The sequence below is a fragment of the Corylus avellana genome, chromosome 2 (assembly GCF_965113065.1).
Source record: "Corylus avellana chromosome 2, dhCorAvel1.hap1.2, whole genome shotgun sequence".
NCBI lineage: Eukaryota > Viridiplantae > Streptophyta > Magnoliopsida > Fagales > Betulaceae > Corylus > Corylus avellana.
In genome coordinates, this window is record NC_142491.1 from 43,929,505 (window position 1) to 43,946,162 (window position 16,658).

The following is a 16,658-nucleotide window of genomic DNA, read 5'->3' on the forward strand; positions in this document are numbered from 1 at the left end:
ATATTCCTTCTTGCTCTGACCCTGACCAGCACTGGATGTTCTTGAATGTTATACATTCAATAGCACACACAATTCATAATAATTTAAGCCACAGCCTAACAATGTACCCAAGGAAACCAGATAGGGCCTGGCACCATAACATAATGAGAATGTAGTATATTTAGTTCTGATAACATGAAATATATAGCAATAAAATCATCATCATCATAAAATTTAGCTCTAATTTACTGTTTGTTCACACTGAAAAAGGGGTTCCTAGGTGTGATCATAAACATTCATTCAACAGTATGGACTACAATATCATTCAATTAAAATCATACTTCCCTGCATGTGAAGGTCAACTCTAATTACACTAGTTTATGATCACATAAATTTGTTTTTCAAATAAAAAGGTGTAAATTTTTATAATTTAATCCCAAATAATATGAATGAAAAATTAAATTTTGAAATCTCAAAAGGGACTCTCCTCTGATACCACATCACAATCTTGGTGCCCCTAAAACAAAGGGTAGGTTTAGTTTGACCAAATGTTGTAAAAAAAAAAAAAATGATGCTTTCCAATAACGTGGAAATATCTTAGACAGGGTGTATATGCGAAAGCGAAACAGACAGTTGTACTTTGGCTCTAGCCGTTATTTTTCTAAGTCGGTTGGTTTATTAAATTTTGGGGATAAGGGATTGGTCTGGGTTTCCTTTTCTTTTTTGATTTTCCAACCAATAAAAGGAAAAAGATTTTTGAAAACAAAGAATTTGAATTTCCTTTTCCTTGTCGGTGTCCAACCAAGAAAAGGATTGCCTATGGCTATATATACTGCAGTAGTTTCACCGCCTTTACCTCAACGCTCCATTCGTGCAAGATTTGTGTTAGCCTCTTCAAGTTCACCGCCTTCACGCCATCCCTCAATTTTAGCAACAAGTTCTTGTGCGAGCAAAGATTTCAATGGAACAAATTTATTCCACCGACAAAACTCCGACTCAGAGGGTGGGGTGGAAGCATTCCACCGAGTTGCATGGGGATTTCTCAACTCTGTCTCTGACTCCCAAAAGGGTGCCGGTTCTGTCTCCACCACCGACTCCCATGGTTCTCAAGAAGTGCCGCCGCCGCACATTCATGGGTACCACTGCCGGTAGTCCTGTTTGCAAGGCATTATTTGCTTCATCTGCTGCTGTTGACGATGATGGGAGTAATACCGGCGAGAAAACTCCGACCCCCAAAAGCGTGCGGGAGCAACAAAATTCCCCCACTTCGCCTCCTACTCCCATGGTTCACAAGAAGTGCCGCTGCCGCATACTCATGGGTACCACGGCCGGCGCCGTTAGTCCTGTTTGTGGGCCTTTATTTGCTTGATCATCTGCTGCTGTTGAAGATGATGAGATGAGATGACTCAGATGAGGCTTGCCTGTTGACTGGATTATCAGCAGCTTCTGTAGGAAAATTTTCTATATGAATGTATTCAGACAATGTGTTTGTATTTTTACAATATGTTTGCACTCAATTTTTGTCATGAACAAGTTATGTATATCAACTATAAATGAAAAAAGCAAAAACTTTATTCTTTGAAATCAAATCAATACAATGAAGCGATTCATGTATGCCTGGGCTGTCTATGGCTTTTGCTTAATAATTCTTCATTCTTCTCGATTAACAACAATATGCTCTTTAAATCTTCTACAATAGAATGATAAACTGATAAGAAATCTAATTAATCATATTTCTAATATAATTATAATTTTAAAGAATATAATCCTAATGAATTGGAATTTCAACTATTAACCCTTAAACCTATCTAATACTAATCTTATCTCTATGATGCAACAATACAGAATAGTGTATCTACAACACATATGAAGAGGACTAGAGGAAACCCAAAAAAGAAGAAAAGAATTTGCCTACTCATTGGATGTGTTTTAAATTGACATTCTCCCCAAAGCGAAACAGAATAATTTATAAGATATTCAGAACGCTTCTAATAGTACTTGCAGCATAATATGGAGTTTATTTAGAAGAAAAGAAAGAAATCAATCTCATGACAGGGAATGATGTCACAAGACAACCTCAAAACAGAGAGGCTGCAATTCTTTACACATGTTGTAGATGAAGAATATGCATACAATGGTAGAAACAGAGTGGCTACTTGATTTAGTGAAAGGTGCAGCTTCATGAATATTTATTAGTAGTAATGGCATGCATTATGGAATGTATGTTGTTGAATTTAAATTTTAGTAAAATAAAAATTTTGCAAATCAAAAATAAATAAATAAATAAAACAGGGGCCTACCGCCTACTAAAGCCTAGATGTGAAGAAGCTTTTTTGGAAGCTTCTTTCGATCCAATATGCGGGCTTTACCTACCTTATTGACAGCCTATCTGTCAAGCATTTATCAAGTAGCTCATTGGCTCTTTGATAATTCCAATCAACTAACTTAAGCATAGGAGATATTTCCGTCAAGACGACAAGTCTATGATCTTTTTACTCACTCTCTTTTACAGTCGTTCATTATTTGAAATCGACCGTGTGACCAATTGAATCATTAACGAAAAAAGTAGGGAGTACAAACCGTAAAAGAGAAAAGGAAAAAAGAAATTGCTTACTCAGTGTTGAACCACATCAACCAAACATATGACTATGTATGTACACCTTCATCAAGCTAATGCTTAAATGATTAACTGCGCGGACTGCACGGATTCAATTTGATATATGAAAATAGGAATGCAAGTAAAAAGGACGAGGGACGAGTATGGGAAATTGAACAGAGTGGAGATTAGCATATGGGAATGCATTGAATTGCTTAACAGTTTTGTGGATGAAAGTGACCCTGACTTGGACGAACCTCAGATTGAGCACTTGCTGCAGTCAGCTGAAGCCATAAGAAAAGATTACCCTGATGAAGATTGGCTTCACTTGACTGCCCTTATTCATGGTTTGCATATTCCTAGTGTCTGTTCCAAGGCTAAAATGCAGAATATCAGTTCCTTGAGTTTATTTGTTTCTTTATTTTTTCGCCAATATGCGTAATATCAGATAATCACCATGCTTGTCAGCAGGCTCCATTAGATATTCAAGTTCAGATAAATTAAGATCCACTTTAACAACTTGACACCTTATTTTTGCATGGATTTCAGATCTTGGAAAGGTTCTTTTCATTCTAAATTTGAAGAGCTGCCTCAGTGGGCTGTTGTTGGCGAGAAATGTGCTTTTACCAAATATATGGGAATGCATATTTGTATTTTTAAATCATTTCAATCTGATGGTAAATTTTAATGTTATAGGATATACATTTCCTGTTGGTTGTGCATTCGACGAATCGATTGTTCATCACAAGGTATTTCCTCAAAAACATTAATTAATTAATGCTTGACATGTTTATAAATATAGTCAGTCTAATGAAAGAAGTGTTTGTGTTGCAGTATTTGAAGGACAATCCAGATTACAACAACCCTGCTTACGACACTAAACTTGGAATCTACTCTGAGGGATGTAAACTAGAAAATTTGCTGATGTCATGGGGGCATGATGATTACGTGTACTTGGTATATCCTCTGAAAATTCAAATATTTTTTAGTAAATAAGCCTTGATATGGTTTCAATATCATAGTTTTCCACGATATATTATTCCACAAAGAGACTAGAATAAGGTTGCTTCCAAATCTCCAGGTTGCAAAGGAAAATGGAACAACTCTGCCTCCAGCTGCATTATTTGTCTTTCTGATATCACTCTTTTTACCGTAAGCATTGACTTTATCCTCTAACTTATCATTTAAAATAGGAAAAATATTCAATAATTTTAAATTTTAAAGAAGAGATGATTTTTTTTTCTGTCCATTTTGCAACATTGCACAAGGAAGATGCATATCACTACCTATTGAATGAAGAGGATCGACAGAATTTGAAGTGGGTTAAAATATTCAAGAAAACTTCCATTTTCTGTTCACTTAATAATTTGCAGGTTCCTTTCTTCAAACCAGTTTTCTTTGAAACAAATGAGTCATTTCTTGTGGAGCTGATTGCAACAACAAAACTCATTTTCTTATTTCTACAAAATATGTACAGCCAATATGACCTCTACAGTAAGAGCAAGGTTGGAATTGACTTCGAAATGTTAAGCCATTATATCTATACCTCATTGAAAAGGTGTGCACCATTTCATAAGTCTGTGCTTTGGTAATTTTTAATGCTCACATTTTTTCAATAATTGGATTTTTTATTTTTTTATTTTTTGCAGTATTTTCCGTCAAAACTCAGATGGTGAACCCTTGGAGGTTGGAAGACACTGGAAAAGGCCAAAGGCTTAGTCTTTACTTCATGCTCTTTAATGCTGCCTTTTTGGATGTGCTTCCATTCACTTGGGCAATTTTAATCATAAGGAGAGCCAACACCTCAAATAAACTATTCTCTTCTTAGAGTTGGAAAAATACTTGCTTAAAATTGCTTCTCTGCATTATTCCTTGTTAGAAAGTCTTCTAAGGTAAGAAATTCAGTAATGTCAAACCCGTAAAGTTACATCAGAGGCAGAGCTAGTAGTTCCTTTGGAATTTCTTCCTTCTTGTTGATGCTTGTCCGGTTTTAAATTTCCCGAACATAAACAAATTAGACACACAAAAAATGAACAACAAAGGTTACTTAAATGAAATGACTATGAAAAGTGAATGGTTTTCTTTTTGTTCTAGAATATAGTTAAGAACAAATTCAGCATTGTAAATGGGATTTCCAATTATGGCAGCAGCAGATCTCTAAGAAATTGAAAGTCTTGAAACTCATTTACTTCATTGCAGTCGCAAGTCATCACCAAAATTTGTTTCTTTCTGAAGCTTCAGCAATATTTCCTCTTCCTGCTCAAATTTTTGAGCTGCATCTTCCATTGCTGAAAAGTCCTCCCTCAGGAAAATCGTATGTTCATTCCCACACGAACAATGAAGTGAATTAATCCCTAGATTGTGCAAATAGAGTTAGTACAACCAATCTCAGGTGTTTAAAAACTACATGGAAAGAAAACATTAAGATCTAGCAATACTCTCATACCATGAAAAAGGCAGATGGGATCAGAATAGCACCACTCGCACAAATTATATGCCAAGTAACAGTCTCTCTTGCAGAGGCTGCATACTAGAGTTCTTTGAGCATGTGGGTAAGTAGATGATACTTCTAAGCGCTCAAGAACCTGCTTATGCAGTTGTATGAGGCGTACAAAAGAAACCTTAACAGAACGTTGAGAGACAGAATCTTTGAATGTATCATCACCATAATTTTTTTGCATAGAATATTTGAATAGAAGCATTGCTTCGTTACAGAGAAGTTCCTCATAAGGTAGCATTGGGATCTTGTTAAGAAGAGCATAACGTTGCCTAGCCAGCTCCCCCATTGGGAACCAATCACCACTAGCAAAGTTAACTGCTTCACCACAGTTAAAACCTAAAATTGAACCCAGCAGGAAATAGTTAGAAGAGAGAGAGAGGGAGAGAGAGAGAGAGAGAGAGAGAGAGAGAGAGATTTACCATGGCTAAATCCTGCATGATATGCTCTTGGAAAGGTTATAACAAACTCCCCAGGCATCTGGACAGCCTTGTACACAGGTACATTGTGTTCTAGGAGAATGCTTGGAGGAAACATTGTTGTTTTTTCTGCAAGCAGTTCAAAAGCACCATCCTCTCCATTGGCCGAAAAGTTATCACAAGAATACACATGATCATGGGCTACCCTTTCAAACTGAAGAGCTGCATGACCAGGGACGCCATACCAAGTCTTTGGCGCACCAGAGTGATGATAATTAATGCTGGTAAGGAAAATTGTGAAGGACATCAATATATGAACACAGCTTTGAAGAATTAGACGATTTCTAAAGCAACAAATGTAGTAAGATGTACCTGTATAGATAGTGATCTTCCACATGCCATGCAAACATACCAAATAGCATTCCAATGTAAAGCATTGGATGGGTTACTCCCTGAAACCAACTCAATAAAGTTAAGACCAAAGCTCTAATAAGATAGACTGACAAATTTAGCCAAGAGTTGAACAATGGTCAGCATACCGGTATATCTCTTTCAATCAAACGCAAAATGGAATTTGGAAGCCTTGGCAGAATCTGCAATCAAAGAATCGAGTTGTATACGAATTATAATATAGACGATGGAATGATGAGAGACAGAAAGACAAAATTAGGATAAAAACCTTCAAGTTCCATTTGCTTTTCCCTAGCTGATCATTAGGATCACATGAAAAGGCACTGCCATCAACATTGACTCCATATTCAACTGTTCCTTTCTTTCCATGGGCCAATTCATGCCAGAACACCTTTTCCATGTACTCAGGAGGAATAAATGAAGAACAAGGAAATCGACGAGCCAACTTGTTTGCTATTCTCTCAAACTCACGGTAGGTATATTTCCTGAAAAAAAAAAAAAAAAGAAAAAAAAAAAAAAGAAAAAAAAAAGAAAGTTGTGCTCAGACAACTAAATCTCATCATGGAGTTAACTGGATAGTAGCTTAGATTATGAAAGAGTTACCTTCCTCTCCTATAGAACGAGACCTTGTCATTTACATCCCATTTAGCCAGACGAAGAGGTTGCAGAACAGTTTCAAACTTGAAGTTTCTGAGTTCTTTCATTAGTACCATGTCAGCTGGAACAGAAGCATTTATTGGAGGAATAATCTTGCAGATTCCTGAAATTTGGTAAAGGAACAAATTGATTCAGGGATATTCAAAGAATTTTCATTGAAGAAGTTGTTAACACACAAGAAAGCTTTAACTGCAAATAAGAAAATGTTAGCATAACCAATTATCAGTTATCATATACCATATTTGGAAGCTTCAGGAGCAATGTTTTGCAGATAAATTACAGGATCCTCGAACTCCATCTCTGATGGACGGTATACAGGACACGATGAAATTTTTTCTGTCCATTCTTGATCTCTAAGGTCAAACTTATCCACTTTGTACTTTGAAGATACCTCTTTTGCAGTGGACTGAGAGAAGCAATTCTTATCAGTAACAACTTTCACCCCACATGATGTGAAAGCTTTTGTGTCCTTCACTGGTATTTGCGTTCTCTTATTAGTTCGATGCTTAACTTTATGGATCATTCTGGATTCCATCTCATCGCTCTCACCAAACAAAACTCAAACAAAATATGGTACTACCTGAAACACAAATTTGGAGAACAATCAAAACCAATATTCATTTGCCCCAAATGGTAAATATATGAATTCTCTTTAAGTTGCAGGCAAGAACTTCAGGACTTCACATAGCATACTGTTTCCATTAACAAAAGAACCCTTGCTACATCAACAGAGAGGTGCATTTACTTTCATATTAAGATTACACACAATAACATCAACAGATTGTTCCCATTACCAATGGTTTCCCAGAATACATTATGATAAAAAAAGATACTTTTTTTTATTCCTTCTTGGTCTGACCCTGAGCTGCACTGGATTTTCTTGAATGTTATACATTCAATAGCACACACAATTCATAATAATTTAAGCCACAGCCTAACAATGTACCCAAGGACACCAGATAGGGCCTGGCACCATAGCATAATGAGAATGTTGTATATTTAGTTCTGATAACATGAAATATATAGCAATAAAATCATCATCATCATAAAATTTAGCTCTAATTTACTGTTTGTTCATACTGAAAAAGGGGTTCCTAGGTCTGTTCATAAACATTCATTCAACAGTATGGACTACAATATCTTTCAATTAAAATCATACTTCCCTGCATGAAGGTCAATAGAAAACAAGAACAAGACAGAATTTGTTACTGTACATAACCATACTAAGAACGGTTGGGTAAAAGAGAAGATGGTAGAAAGGGCCACAACTGTGTTTAATCAAGTTACTAAATCAAACAACATATATATAAAGGCTTGCGCATATCTTATAAAGTTTAATTCAAGTTTTCTCCTTATTCAACATAAGCAGAAAGTTGGAAGGCAATATTTTCCTAAATATCCAGTAATAGAAGAGGAGGCTCTTTAGTTATTCTAGATTAGATTTGGAAATTGGGGTGGAACTTGAGTTATTTAGTTCAAAACGCATGGTTCACAGAGAATTATATTCCAATATCTGATAAATGATAGAGAAAAAAAACCAGAAACAAAATAGCTATGAAAAATCAACAAATTTCTCTTAGATTCAGAACTTTACGCAGCATACAGGAATTACAGAGTGAAATAAAGAAACCCCAGAGAACCAAACGTATTAAAAACCAAAAATCTTGATACCCATATGTTCTGTTTGATTATCAAGAAAACTTAGAAAACAGAAAGAAAAAAAAGATTTCTATAGCTTCTGCTTTTTCTTTTTCAACAACCCCAAAGAACCAAATGTAGTAAACACCGCAGATATTGAAACCCACGTGTTCTGTTTGATTCTCAAGGAAACTGAGAAAAAACAAAGAAAAAGAAGATTTCTATAGTTTCTTCTTTTCTTTTTCAACAACCTCAGAGAACCGAACGTAGTATAACCCATCAATCTTGAAACCAACATGTTCTGCTTGATTCTCGAGAAAACTGAGGAAAAAGAAAGAAAAAGAAAGGCTTTTATAGTTTCTTCTTTTCTTTTTCTTGTTCTTTCTATCCCAGTTGTGAGGTTGATTTTCTTCTTCAAGTTCCGAAGTATGTTCTAATGATTTCAATTCTGACTAATCTTTTTCTTTCGGTTTCTTACCAACCAAACAAGGAAAAAGGTTACGACAGGGGAATAGAGAAGGGGAATACCGCGGAAACATAGGAGCCAGACAAAGAAGAGATTTTCTGGGAAACTTGAGAGAGACAAGATGCGGAAAATAAAACCCCACAGAAACCTCTCAAAGATCTCAACGGAAACCTCTCAAGAATTACAAAATTCAAAGGTTGCAGTTTCCTTTTATACTTGCTGGCAACCGTTGGTAGTTAAAAAATACCCCGTCTAAGGTGTACTGCTTTCAGTCCTCTATGACTGTGTGAGCGAGTTTCGTGTACGGCACCTCGTATCAAAAAAACTCTAATCGACAATCGTATCATTGAGTGATACGTGGAAATATCTTAGATAGGGTGTATATGCGGAAGCAAACAGCCAGCTGTACTTGGGCCCTAGCCGTTATGTTTCTAAGTCGGTTTATTAAATTTTGGGGATAAGGGATTGGTCTGGGTTTCCTTTTCTTTTTTGATTTTCCTACCAATAAAAGGGAAATATTTTAGAAAAAAAAAAAAAAAAATCAATTTCCTCTTTTTTATTGGTCTCCCACCTTAAAAGAATTCCGTTTGCTTCCGGTTTTCCTTTTCTTTTTTCTTTTTTGATTTTCCAACCAATAAAGGGAAAAAGATTTTTGAAAAAAAAAAATTGAATTTCCTTTTTCTTGTCGGTGTCCAACCAAGAAAAGGATTGCCTGTGGCTATATATACCGTAGTAGTCTCACCGCCTTCACCCCATCCCTCCATTCGTCCAAGAAGCTCTTTGTTTGTGTGAGCCTCTTCAAGTTCACCGCCTTCACGCCATCCCTCAATTTTTAGCAACAAGTTCTTGTGTTAGCAAAGATTTCAATGGAAGAAATTTATTCCACCGACAAAACTCCGACCCAGAGGGTGGGGTGGAAGCATTCCACCGAGTTGCATGGGGATTTCTCAACCCTGTCTCCGACCTCCAAAAGGGTGCCGGAGCAATCAATTTTCCCGTCTCCGCCACCGACTCCCATGGTTCCCAAGAAGTGCCTTCGCCGCATATTCATGGGTACCACCGTCGGTAGTCCTGTTTTCAGGGCTTTATTTACTTCATCTGATGATGGGTGTCATGCCGGTGAGAAAACTCCAACAACCAAAAGGGTGCAGGAGCAACCAAGTTCCCCATCTATGCCTCCAACTCCCATGGTTCTCAACAAGTGCCGCCGCCGCTGCACATTCATGGATACCACTGCCGGTAGTCCTGTTTGCAAGGCTTTATTTGCTTCATCTGCTGCTATTGACGATGATGGGAGTAATGCCGGCGAGAAAACTCCGAGCCCCAAAAGGGTGATGGAGCAACAAAATTCCCCCACTACGCCTCCTACTCCCATGGTTGGCAAGAAGTGCCGCTGCCGCATACTCATGGGTACCACCGCCGGCGCTGTTAGTCCTGTTTGTGGGCCTTTATTTGCTTGATCATCTGCTGCTGTTGAAGATGATGAGATGAGATGAGACTTGCCTGTTGATTGGATTATCAGCAAGTTCTGTAGGAAAATTTTCTATATGAATGTATTCAGACAATGTGTTCGTATTTTTACAATTTGTTTGCACTCAAATTTTTGTCATGAACAAGTTATGTATATCTACTATAAATGAAAAAAACAAAAACATTATTCATTGAAATCAAATCAATACAATGAAGCGATTTATGTATACCTATCTATGACTTTTGCTTAATAATTCTTCATTCTTCTTGATTAACAACAATATGCTCTTTAAATATTCTACAATAGATTGATAAACCGATAAGAATTCTAATTAATCATAATTTTAATATAATTCTAATTTTAAAGAATATAATCCTAATGAATTGGAATTTCAACTATTAACCCTTAAACCTATCTAATACTAATCTTATCTCTATGATGCAACAATACAGAATAGTGTATCTACAACACATATGAAGAGGACTAGAGGAAACCCAAAAAAGAAGAAAAGAATTTGCCTACTCATTGGATGTGTTTTGAATTGACATTCTCCCCAAAGCGAAACAGAATAATTTATAAGCTATTCAGAATGCTTCAAATATTACTTGCAGCATAATATGGAGTTTATTTCATGACAGGGAATGATGTCAAAAGACAACCTCAAAACTGAGAGGCTGCAATTCTTTACACTTGTTGTAGATGAAGAATATGCATACAATGGTAGAAACAGAGTGGCTACTTGATTTAGTGAAAGGTGCAGCTTCATGAATATTTATTAGTAGTAATGGCATGCATTATGGAATGTATGTTGTTGAATTTAAATTTTAGTAAAATAAAAAATTTGCAAATCAAAAATAAATAAATAAAACAGGGGCCTACTAAAGCCTAGATGTGAAGAAGCTTTTTTGGAAGCTTCTTTCGATTCAACATGCGGCCTTTACCTACCTTATTGATGGCCTATCTGTCAAGCATTTTATCAAGTAGCTCGTTGGTTCTTTGATAATTCAAATTATCTAACTTTAAGCATAGGAGATATTTCCATCAAGACCTCTGACAAGTTTACGATCTTCTTACTCACTCTCTTTTACGATCGTTTATTATTTGAGATTGACCGTGTGACCAACTGCATCATTAAAGAAAATATTAGAAAGTACGACCTGAAACGAGAGAAAAAGAAAAAATAAATTGCACTAGTTTATGATCACATAAATTTGTTTTTCAAATAAAAAGGTGTAAATTTTTATAATTTTATCCCAAATAAAATGAATGAAAAATAAAATTTTGAAGTCAATAGTTGACCATCTCCAAAGAGACTCACCTCTCACAAGTCATAACACATCACAATCTTGGTGCTCCTAAAACACACTCATCTATGATTTCCATACTTCGTTGAAATTAAAAAACAAAGGGTAGGTTTAGTTTGACAAAAAATGTTATAAACAAATAATACTTTCCAATAACGAAGCGACACGTGTTAAAAATGAAAAAAAAATTATATATCTAACATTTTTGTTGAAAAAATACCTAATCTGATTATTTTAGCGAAGTGCCGGAGCCAAGTGAATTAATTCCAAGAGATTGAATTGTTGACGTTGTCTTTCATTTATCCAATTTTTATTTGTATATATAATTGGCAGGGGATTAGGGCTACGGGTTCTATCGATAACGACTTGCACGTCCTTCGCAGATCCGTAAATTCAGCTAAAGAACGAGTTCTTTGTATAATATATTTCACAGCCGGCGAAGTTTTGAACGAGTAGTTTTAAATTCTGGAGAAGTTTGAGATCTGATTGGTTCGGATGAAATTTTTGACTGGAAATTAAAGTTGTAATTGGGAGGATCAAGGTGAAATTCGGAGAATTTTCCTTTATGGGTTCACAGATTTGCCAAGGTTAAGTAGAAAAGGAACAAAAAATCTCTTTTTTTCTTTTCCCGAACAGAGGTAAATTTTGTTTGTGAAGAGTTGAAATTGGGGGGGATCAGAGTGAAATTGAGAGAATTTTTCCATCTGGGTTAGCATGTTTTTCGAGGTTTTAGTCGAAAATTTTCAATCTTTATGATTATTTGCACAAACAGAGTCATCGGAGTTCAAATTGGGCGAAGCGATTATTTCTCTGAATTATCGTTTCAGGAACTTGGAAAGACTGTGCGAGGAAAGTGAGCAGAAGTCTGAAGATAAGAGAAGAGTGCGAATTTTGAGAGTAATTCAATCCAAGATGAGCGGGAAACAGCCTGCGAAGCTCGACGACGAGCAGCTCGCCGAATTACGCGACATTTTTCGATCGTTTGATTGCAATAAGGACGGGAGCTTGACTCAACTAGAGCTCGGGTCGCTGCTCCGATCGCTCGGCCTAAAACCAAGCCCGGAGCAGCTGGAGGCGTTGATACAAACGGCCGATAAGAACAGCAACGGGCTGATCGAGTTCTCGGAGTTTGTGACGCTCGTGGAGCCTGATCTTGTGCCGGCGAAGAGCCCCTACACAGAGGAGCAGCTGAGGCAGATATTTCGTATGTTTGATAGGGACGGAAATGGGTTTATCACGGCGGCGGAGCTGGCGCACTCGATGGCCAAGTTGGGCCACGCGCTTACGGCGGAGGAGCTGACGGGGATGATCAAGGAGGCGGACATGGATGGCGATGGGTGTATCAGTTTTCAGGAGTTTTCTCGGGCGATTTCCTCGGCTGCGTTTGACAATTCTTGGGCTTGAAGGTATCCAAATTGTGTATCTAGGCTAGCCTTTTCTGATTTTCCTTTTACTGCTAATGTTTGGATGCTGAGAAAATGGTGGAGTGAGAAATAATTGAAGGTTAAATTTTGAATCTTGTGGTTGATACCATGTTTGGCCGATTTGAGTTTGTGTTTCTTGATGTTTTGGGTTCCCAAGTATTGAGAAATTTGAGGTTCATAACTTCGTTTTCTTGTTCTTTTCATACATTCACACAAACAGAACTTTTCAGTCTCTAATTCCTTTTACACATCCTTCACTTTATCTTTTACTAACTCTTGTCGTGTTCTTCTTAAAATTCTTTGTATTTACACATTTGGGTATTACAATGAATTTGATTTTCAATCTTGTTTCAATGTTTCTTTTAATTTTGTTAAAATTATTAATTGTTGGTGTAGCTAGTAATTCTTCATTGAGTTTGATGTTATATATATATATATATTTTTTTTATCTATTATGAAGAACAAATTTATCAAGAACTCCTTTTTAGATTGAATCAATTTGTTTAGAACAATAGAAGCTAGTATTTGGTGATCGAGATAAAATAGGAAAACAAGGGCTCATTGAATATGTGATCTTTGTGAGAGGGATAAATAATAGAAGGGGTAAAACTAGTCTCCATAGGAAGAAAGAGTTGCATATATAGGAGATTGAGAGTTATGAAAGAAAATATAATTTTTTAGGTTTTATTTTTTCTCCCTTTTTAGGGGGGCCTTTGAATGCTTTTTCTTAAAGTATTTTATTTATTATGGGGCTTTTAATGATATTTTTTTAGGAGACCTTAATTGCAATGCCCTCTGTAACTCTGTTTTTCTCTGTTTTTCTATTAGAAATAGCAATGAAAATGCTGATTACTTATATAATCAGGAACCTTGATGTAATGCACTTATCTTCTTCAAATTACGTGGTTGATTTTTTATTTTATTTTTATCACTTTTTTGGGAGCATGAAACTTGCTGTACGCGGTTTTGTTTTGAGTCCACCTCTCTTGTAACAAGGAAATTGTGAGGAAAGTAAACTGAAAGGGGTGGTCAAGTTCTTGGAGGCTGGCATCTATCATTCATGGGCTTGAAAATATACGAGTTATTGTTTATTGTTTATTTTTATTATTATTATCTATTTTTAAATTTAAAAAGAAAAAGAAAAAATACGCATACCCTTTCAAACTACCGCTCTATTGTCGATGTCCCCCCCAAAATACTAATTATGTCAATATCCTCCAAACTACAACCGAATAAATTAACACTAGACCTGACAAAAAATTTGTAATTTATATTTATGTTTTAAACAATAATTAAATTTTGTTGAAATGTTTCTTTATTTCGTTATTTATACTTTTTTGTTTTAATTTTTTTAATTAATTTTTGTTGAACTTCATATTTTAATCTTGACCGCCTAAACGGAAATTATGGCTCCGCCGCTGAGTGGAAGACCTTAAAATAATGACTAAGGCATCAAAAAGTGGCCTAAACAATAACAAAACACACAAAGCAAACAATTAATGGAAGAGCTTATGGTCTACCTGCACACTACTTGCATTTTATGAAAAATCCAAATACCTCATCAACCGCCGATTAATAAGTAATGGCTGAAAACCATGCAAGAGGCTAATCTTAGTTCTATCTCAAAGATAAATTTTAAGAGAGTTTTAGCAAATACATTAATATAGGTGGTGCATGGTTGTTGTTGGTTCATGCCGTAAGGTGCTAGGTTAAGTCCCACAATGAGTGCAACCTTTGTACGTATTTAGTTGCCACCGTTGAGTTTAGAACCCCTAACCCTTATTCGTCGTATTACAATAAAGGTTCTTTCCATTTGCTTTTGAAATTCATAAAGACTAATTTACCGTAAAGAGTTAATATTTACAAGATTTTGAAATGACGGTTCTATTAGATATCTTACGACTAGAACCTCTCTTTTTGCCCATCAAGTCCGCATAAGGTAACAATAGCTTAGATGGGCCCGCATAAGGCAACAATATCTTAAATTAGTTAGCATCAATTATCATCCTTTAAATAATGTATTTGATGGGATAATATCTTAAATAACATGCATTTAGATTTGTCAAAATCATATCTAAACTATAATCTAATTATCTAAAATGATAAATGAAAAGTATCCTTATCTAAAATGCTAGCAAAACAATATTTGTCAGGTTGTGAAATAAAACGTATGCACATACATCATGCCTCCCCCTACCATTGAAATAAATTTGAAAAAAAGAAAAAGAAAAAACAGATCATGCTTTCTAGTGCAACTTGCCTCGTGATTTACACCCACACGGCTATAAATAGGCTCAAACATGGTGCAATCTTACTCCCTCTTCATAGAAATTAAACCTTCTTCAAATTTAGGGCTCTTATTCAAAGAGTTAGAGAGACTAGCAGAAGCTTAGTTTTTGTTTGTTTGATTTTCTTAGATGTTCATGTGAAAAAAAAAAAATGGAAGAGAGTAGAGATATTCTCAGATTCTCAAACAAAAAGAGAATCAAAAGGCAAGATTTGCATCCAAATCAGGCTTCATATATATCGATCGAATCAGTGAATTACCAGATTATCACATTATGTCTACCCAGAAATGTAATCTCTCTCTCTCTCAAACACATTTATATATATATATATATATATATATATATATATATATATATATATATGCATGTTAGCATTATTTTCTGACCGTATGGAGCTTGGATGCATGCAGATCCCAAAGCTGTTGAAGGCTGCAGCCGGATAGGCATGGGAAATCACTGGAATAGGCATAGGAATCCTAGCAGTCCACTTCCCATTAAGTTCAAGTGGGCGGACGACTTGCTAGGATTCTCAGGAAGTATAACGCGCTCTTGACCTTTCAAGTAAATGTTGGGACCCATATAAAGCGTTTCCTCCACACAAATCAGGTAAAACTCTGTCTCAGTTGGTAGGCATAGCTCCCAAGAAATGCTTACACACAAAGGGATTCAAATCTTAAACCCGATGAAGATGTTCCTGAAACCAAAGTCCTTATCACTTGAGCCAACCTCTTTAGAAATTTTTGAGTCGGTCTCCCAATACTTTCAGCTCATAGGCTTCTAAATGTAATATTTCCTTTTCCTTTATGTGGTGGTTGTTGTTTCTTTTCATGCATGGGCGCGGCATGCCCCAGTGTATTTGTATTTCTATTGTTTATTTTAATTTAATTCAATCTTAATTGCCAAAAACAAATAATCCTGATCTTGTTCTTACTTCATTCTGATTCCACTACTGTGAAGCTTACGATATGTTAATAATTATATGTACTTTTTCATTGAAGATCTTTTATCAATAAGTAGATTTATGTCCTTTTTTAAAAAAAAATAGTGGCAAAAAAAGCCATATTGTGCTTTCTTCCTCCTTAAAAAGTCTAGATTTGTAGTTATTGGTAGCATATCGACTCAAATATAACAATAATGCATGTGCACTTATTGATATGTATTGATTTCACCGCTAGAAATAAAAAAAATAATAATAATGAAGTTTAATTTCCTTCTAAGTTTGCTTTAAAATGGTATATATATAATTCGACCACTTGAGTGCAAATAATTTTTTGGGGTTGCGCTCACAAGCGAAAGTTCAAGCTTTACTCGATATGTGCAGAGTGAGTATTTTGCACGGTGTCTCGAAAATCTAATTGGGACAAAGCCTGAATACCTGAGTTATCAAAAATCCGTATGTCATTTTATACTTTTTATTAGATCCGATTTCTTTTCTCTTTTCGTTTTGGTTACCAAACATTTTAGTACTCTTGTAACAGCAATTGTTTTTTTTTTCTCTGACCAATACA

The 16,658-nt window shown here is 35.7% G+C and overlaps 2 protein-coding genes and 1 pseudogene across 3 annotated transcripts; 2 read left to right on the top strand and 1 right to left on the bottom strand.

The window, feature by feature from the left end:
• Positions 1 to 940: 940 nt before the first annotated feature.
• On the top strand, positions 941 to 4,251 carry LOC132167759 (inositol oxygenase 1-like; annotated as a pseudogene).
• Positions 4,252 to 4,765: 514 nt separating this feature from the next.
• LOC132167764 (lysine-specific demethylase JMJ13-like) lies at positions 4,766 to 7,094 on the bottom strand. Its single transcript, XM_059578789.2, has 8 exons — positions 6,797 to 7,094; positions 6,506 to 6,662; positions 6,171 to 6,387; positions 6,031 to 6,084; positions 5,864 to 5,943; positions 5,495 to 5,772; positions 5,022 to 5,411; positions 4,766 to 4,929 (listed from the first exon to the last, which is right to left on the bottom strand). Exons 1-8 carry the CDS (start codon positions 7,092 to 7,094, stop codon positions 4,766 to 4,768), a joined length of 1,638 nt encoding a protein of 545 aa, XP_059434772.2.
• A 4,594-nt stretch (positions 7,095 to 11,688) lies between these two features.
• On the top strand, positions 11,689 to 15,979 carry LOC132163079 (putative calcium-binding protein CML18). Of its 2 annotated transcripts, none has more exons than XM_059573280.2 (2): positions 11,689 to 12,844; positions 15,561 to 15,979. In XM_059573280.2, the coding sequence occupies exon 1, from the start codon at positions 12,351 to 12,353 to the stop codon at positions 12,840 to 12,842; it is 492 nt and encodes a 163-aa protein (XP_059429263.1). In that variant the 5' UTR covers positions 11,689 to 12,350; the 3' UTR covers positions 12,843 to 12,844; positions 15,561 to 15,979. The 2 variants fall into 2 exon arrangements, 1 of the variants encoding a protein (XP_059429263.1); XR_009438273.2 differs by lacking the exon at positions 11,689 to 12,844 and adding an exon at positions 15,084 to 15,439.
• The last annotated feature ends 679 nt before the right edge of the window (positions 15,980 to 16,658 follow it).

Excerpts from the sequence above, each read along its gene's own strand:
- LOC132163079 (XM_059573280.2), top strand. The coding sequence starts at position 12,351 with ATGAGCGGGAAACAGCCTGCGAAGCTCGACGACGAGCAGCTCGCCGAA.
- LOC132167764 (XM_059578789.2), bottom strand. The coding sequence starts at position 7,094 with ATGGAATCCAGAATGATCCATAAAGTTAAGCATCGAACTAATAAGAGA. Across the intron at positions 6,663-6,796 it reads TCCTGAAGCTTCCAAATATG|GAATCTGCAAGATTATTCCT; the intron begins GTATATGATAAC and ends ACCAAATTTCAG. Across the intron at positions 5,944-6,030 it reads TGATTGAAAGAGATATACCG|GGAGTAACCCATCCAATGCT; the intron begins GTATGCTGACCA and ends AGTTGGTTTCAG.